The 6,212-nt window shown below is 35.1% G+C and overlaps 1 protein-coding gene across 1 annotated transcript in view; it reads left to right on the forward strand.

Moving 5' to 3' along the window:
* LOC107609055 (AP3-complex subunit beta-A) overlaps window positions 1-5,993 on the forward strand; it is a gene marked incomplete in the record, with an annotated part of 8,710 nt that extends 2,717 nt beyond the window's left edge. The window contains 8 exon segments of the mRNA XM_016310886.2: window positions 1-124; window positions 1,432-1,605; window positions 1,719-1,845; window positions 2,310-2,419; window positions 2,669-2,869; window positions 3,336-4,315; window positions 4,396-4,665; window positions 5,357-5,993. Of these exon segments, the coding sequence (XP_016166372.1) occupies window positions 1-124; window positions 1,432-1,605; window positions 1,719-1,845; window positions 2,310-2,419; window positions 2,669-2,869; window positions 3,336-4,315; window positions 4,396-4,665; window positions 5,357-5,720 (2,350 nt within the window).

Consider the following 6,212-nt stretch of genomic DNA (forward strand, 5'->3'; position numbering starts at 1 on the left):
TAACAGTGCAGTTGTTCTTGCAGCTGCTGGTGTACATTGGATAATGGCTTCTAAGGGCGATCTTAAAAGAATTGTTAAACCACTCTTGTTTCTAATGAGATCATCATATGCCTCCAGATATGTGGTACACTACATTTTATGAATCGTCTATTATATCTTTTCTTGGTTTGTTGTTTGCTTGTCTTGTCTGTTTGGCTGTATTTGCTTCTACATTCTCTATTACATTCTGTTGATTGCTATTTGATGTATTTTTTATGATTCTTTCTTGGAGAAGCTTGCATTAATTGTAGTGTCTTATGACTTTATACACGATATTCCTTTGACTCTAGTAAATTACTACTTTATGAATAAAAAGAATTATTAGATGATGTTTCTATATAGAGAAAAGATTGAACATCCAAGCCTCAGAAGGAAAATAATTTCTTCTATATATTTGATAACTGATATATTTTAAACTAGTTTTAGAGAATGGGCAATGAAAATTTGTGTAGAGGGTCATTGAAGTGATACTAATTACTGACCTTGAAAAGACCTATCTATTGTCTAAGGTTTAACTCCTGTAGTATTCCATACTTTCCTATTATTACATGCCTAAGTAAAAAAGTTAAAATTTTCTATTATATACTATCTTTTGGTTGTGCCCAAAATTTCACTTAAACATTTAAACACCATCAGTAGGATAAAAATCAGTGAATGCTAGTGAGACTGGCGCTGCAGATGATAAGTAGGATAAGGCATACAGCATACCTACTGTATCCCTTGGATGTTGGTTCTGATCATATCAGTAATTGGCTTTATCATTCAGTTTTCACATGTTAATGAGTTCTTGACACATTGTGTACTAGCTAGGTTGAAACCATGATCTATACATGGGTGCTGTGGATGGTGAGTTCAAAGATAGAAACTTCCAGGGAGTGGCTAGGAATTGTAACATGTAGGATCATGTTTGTTTCCTTTAAAAATGCATGACTTTTTACATGAATTAAAATGTTAACATGTTTTTCAAAATTGGATTCACTTCTAGTCACTTTTTGGTCAGTTGTGGTGGTAGTTAACAGAGTATGCATTGATAAACAAGATTTTGCTCAGACATCTAAACGAGAACGTTCTGTTTTGGAATGAATAACAATTGATGGTTGGTTCATTTGATTTTGAGACTAGCATAGATGAAATCACAAATTTCTTTACTTGATGCTACGAGAGGAGCATTCTATTGGTTAAAATATGGCATGGGGAGATTTATATGTGCGTGAGAGATATTTTTAGAAGATATTTGGGTATAAATTAATTTTTAACACATTTTCTATAGCATTGCATGATCTATGTAGCTAACCCCTTGGGTACTGCATTTCATAGATACTTCTCAATTTATTTCACATTTGAATCTGATATTGTCGTATTAATTATTGTTTGTTCACTGACTTTATGCAGGTATTATGCAATATTCAAGTGTTCGTTAAAGCCATGCCATCTCTCTTTGCTCCACACTATGAAGACTTCTTCGTATGTTCTTCAGATTCCTATCAGATAAAAGCGCTTAAGTTGGAAATACTTTCTTCTGTAGCTGTGGAGTCATCTGTTTCATTTATTCTTAAAGAATTTCAGGTATCTTACATCAAATCAATTGTTTATGGTTGTTCACATTTTATCTTATTGCCACAACACTGCTTTCATGGAATTTGGTGCATAAATTGACACTTCTCTTAGTGTGTTGCTAGGATTATATTAGAGATCCGGATAGGAAATTTGCTGCTGACACAGTTGCTGCCATTGGGTTATGTGCTCAGAAACTTCCAAAAATGGCAACTACATGTGTAGAAGGGTTGTTGACTCTAATTAGACAGGGTATGTGATCTTTTCATTAAGCTTATCTATTGAAGAAAATATCATGCTTCTTATGGAACAGTTGTTTGGCATCTTTGATGAATGTTGGCTGTGTCCTGTAACCCTAGACCAATTTCTATTGAATAGGTTTGGGGTTTGGTAGTAGAAAGAGGCAAAAGTTGTGACACTTTGCAGTGTTTGCCACTATCTGGACTTTTGTTGGAGCGTAACACACCTTCAATGACAGATTTTCTAACAAGCAAGTCTTATGGGATAGGATTAAATGCCTAACATCTATTTGCTGTAAAACTCATGATCTGTATAGAGGACTTCCCTCTTAGATATGTTGAGAGTTTGGAAAGCTATGCTTTATAGATAAATCTAGTTTTTTGTTTGCTTTTGTATAGAGGGCCCCTTGTCCCCATTTTGTATTATCCTTCTCATCTTAATGAAATAATTTTTTATCTAAAAAAAACTATTTGCAGAATACTTTTGCGGGGAAATTAGATCCATGGATGGAGAAGATGGTGTGTTAATTCAGGCAATAATATCCATCAAATCAATCATAAAATTAGACCCACCCAGTTATGAGAAGGTAATCCGTTCTTGCTGTCTGACACTTTGATCTGTTGTTCTTGTAATTGGTTTTAGTATATGTATTACATTAAAGTAATGGTCCATAAGACAATACGGAGATATGGGGAACAAACTAACAGGAGAATGGGAGATGGAATTTAATATCTCGAATGTAATATTGCAATTCGCAATATTTAAGTTAGTACTTTCAGTGGTTGGTACGTTGCTTGTATCAAGACTGACCTGTAGTCTTTTCACTTGTTAAAAGGTCATAATTCAATTGGTCCGTAGTTTAGATGCAATCAAGATTCCTTCTGCCCGTGCAATGATTATTTGGCTGGTGGGGGAGTATTGCTCTTTGGGTGAGATAATTCCAAGAATGGTGAGCACAGTACTCAAGTATCTTGCTCGGTGTTTTACTTCAGAAGCACTGGAAACGAAGCTTCAGATTCTTAATACAACTGCAAAGGTATGTCACTGAGTGATTTTTACACTTTCACATACAAAAATTCATTTTTATACATTTTACTTATTGATTATTGTAGTGTTTTACTTCTACTCTTCCCCTTCCCCTCTTTTATCTATTAATTGAATTTAAAGACTTAATTCATTTGTTGACCATATGCATGTGGTGTCATTGATTTGTTCAAAGATAAATATAAACAAAAGCAGATTTGTATGCCATTTATTTATTTATTTATTTATTTATTTTTATGGTTATTTTTTGCTGGGCATATGGAAGGAAAGTTATTTTTTCTGGTTGAATAACTTATTTCTAAGTCTGTTTTAGTAAGTTAAGTATGTGTGTATTATTGGATTTCTACAGGTACAAAGATTCCAGCCTCTTTTGGTTTTGGCACATTTATTTTTTGTTTAGAAGAAAGATTTCTATCCAAAGCAATGAGTTTATGTTTTGGAACGACTTTTGCTCACAGGTCCTAATTTGTAATACTGGAGAAGATATTTGGACCCTGCAAAAAGTTTGGAGCTATGTAATTGAATTGGCTGAGTGCGACATGAATTATGACGTCCGTGATCGATCACGTTTCTTGAAGAAACTTTTCTCATGCAATGTGGATTCACAAAATCATGTTGAAGAACAAAATAGTGAATCACAAAAAAGAGATCAGTCATATGTATTTGCGGAATGCATATTTGGTAGACAGACAACAGCTGTGACTGTGCCAACTGAACCCATCAATGATCGATTTTATCTTCCGGGATCTCTGTCACAGTTAGTATTCCATGCAGCTCCAGGCTATGAGCCTCTCCCCAAACCTTGTAGTCTTCCATACATTGATTTTGATCAGAATGATGGAACTGCTAACAGCGATTCAGATGAAGATGGTGATCCTAGTACATCTGGATCTGTGGATGAGGGAAGTGCTTCAGATTATAGTTCTGAACAGTCGGTTACTGCTTCAAGTGAAGCTGATGGCAGTGATGAAATTGATTCTGGAAATGAAGGCAACAACAATGTTGATCCTTTGATTCAGATTTCAGACACGGGTAATGTATCTGAAGAACAAAATGGTGGGGTTCACTCCAGATTTGGGGACTTGATGTCCACAAAGTCTCTTGAATCTTGGTTGGACGAGCCAGCCAAGTCATCTAAAGAAAATGAAACAAATCAAAGCCGAGCCCGTAGATCTTCAGCCAGAATAACAATTGGAAATATTAGAAGCCGAATTAAACCCAAATACTACACGCTCTTAGATCCAGCAAATGGAAATGGGTTAAAAGTTAATTATTCATTTTCAACTGAGACTTCTAGTGTATCCTCTCATCTTGTCTCCCTAGAAGTATTCTTTGAGAATTGTTCTTCAGAGGCCATGTCTGATATAGTCTTAATAGATGAGAGTTCTAGCAGAAGCTCAGATTCTAGTACAAACCAGACGCCATCTACAACAGAAAAGTAAGTTTCAACATGCCCTTGGCATCGTTTATTTAGTTCTTTTATAATTAGGCATTTTACAGATTTTTTTTCTGTTCCAGTACTATGAAAATCCATACTGAAAATCCAGCTATGGTTTCCATGGAGGACATCCCTTCTTTGGAGCCTGGTCAGACAGAAAACCGCACTCTACTAGTTCGCTTTCATCACCATCTTTTGCCTCTAAAACTGGCTTTATTTTGCAATGACACAAAATTCCCTGTTAAGTTAAAGCCCGACATTGGGTACTTTGTAAAACCACTTCCAATCAGCATTGAAGCTTTCAGGGATAAGGAATCCCACCTTCCAGGGATGTTTGAATACATAAGGAGGTATGTTAGTGTGTTGTTTGTTTATTTTCCATTGGATACAAATAGTTCAAGACACTCATTCCCATTCCCTGGAATTATGTACCATTTATCTGATCAAATTCCTTTGGTGGTTCTTCATACTTATCATCCCTACTTTATACTCGGAAATTGTTTGATAATGCATAAGACGACTTGTTATTTTCTACACCTCATGTAATGTAATAAAGCATCAGGGTATCCGTGTTTGGATTCTTATGACAACCTATATGCAAGACTAGAGTAAAGCTGACATAGATAAAAATGATGGAAACTTAAATTCAAAATTTGAACTTCCAAGGATGGGACACTTTTCATATTCTAAATTTAAATGGAAATCTTGTTTTGAGCTGCTGCTTCCTTTGTATGAAATTATGAAATTCGTTTTTTTATGCCAATAATGACTGGACCTGCTGCTTAATTTTGAATTGTGTTTTTATGTTTTACTGAATTTATTGGAAACATCGCTTTTTAGTTTGATCTTATTTTTCAAGAACCTAGAATGATTATATTTTTCCTGTAAGAGATAATACAGCACATCATAGAATTGCCCTCCTAGTTTTTTACCTTTGTGGGGAAGATATTAGTATTTATTCTTGTACGTCGTTCCTTTTGTTATTCTCATTTCATCTGTGGATGTTCTAAATTTGGTTTTTGTGCATTAATTTGCTCCCAGTTGTACCTTCACTGATCACCTTGTAGAGTTGAACAAGGGCAGCAACTCTCTGACAGAGGACAAATTTCTTGTGATCTGTGAAGCCTTGGCACTAAAGATGATGAGCAATGCAAATCTTTCTCTTGTATCTGTAGATATGCCTGTTGCTTCCAACCTTGATGATGCATCTGGTTTGTGCCTGCGTTTCAGCAGTGAGATCTTGAGCAATTCCATGCCATGCTTAATTACAGTCACTGTTGAAGGTAAATGCTCTGATCCATTGACAGTTTCTGTAAAAGTCAATTGTGAAGAGACTGTATTTGGCTTAAATTTCTTAAATAGGGTTGTCAATTTCTTAGCTGAGCCATCTGTTACCCGCTCATAAGTCAAATATCTGATGGGAAATTCACAAATATTGATCTGTGGAAAGTACTTAGAGAAACCTGAGGAATATGACTACTCGTGTGGGGTTTTTGTCTTTGGTGAGTTATTTCGCTTTTGGGGATCGGAGTGGTTGTAATTTAACATTGTATTGTTAGTCTTTTACTTTCTACAGAATTTGATGTCTTATTCTTAATTCTTTTTAGTGCTTCCATTGTCTTCCCATAAAGTAACTGGACTGCTGCACTTTAATACATTGCACCATTAAGTTTTGCTAGCGGTAAGTTTTCTGGTTTATGATTGGCTTTGCAAGCAAAGATCAAGCATCTTGCATAACCAATTCTGCCCAATTGTTATTGACACGTACTCTGTACTAAACTGCAATCCTAAAATTCAATGGAAATCATATTTTTCGAGTAATTTAGACGTCTCTAGTTTAAAGACCCTCTAATTTTAGGTGTTTTATAACAAATGTTCTATTACAAAAAAAAAGAAA

Source organism: Arachis ipaensis, chromosome B07 (genome assembly GCF_000816755.2).
Source record: "Arachis ipaensis cultivar K30076 chromosome B07, Araip1.1, whole genome shotgun sequence".
In the NCBI taxonomy this organism is placed as follows: domain Eukaryota; kingdom Viridiplantae; phylum Streptophyta; class Magnoliopsida; order Fabales; family Fabaceae; genus Arachis; species Arachis ipaensis.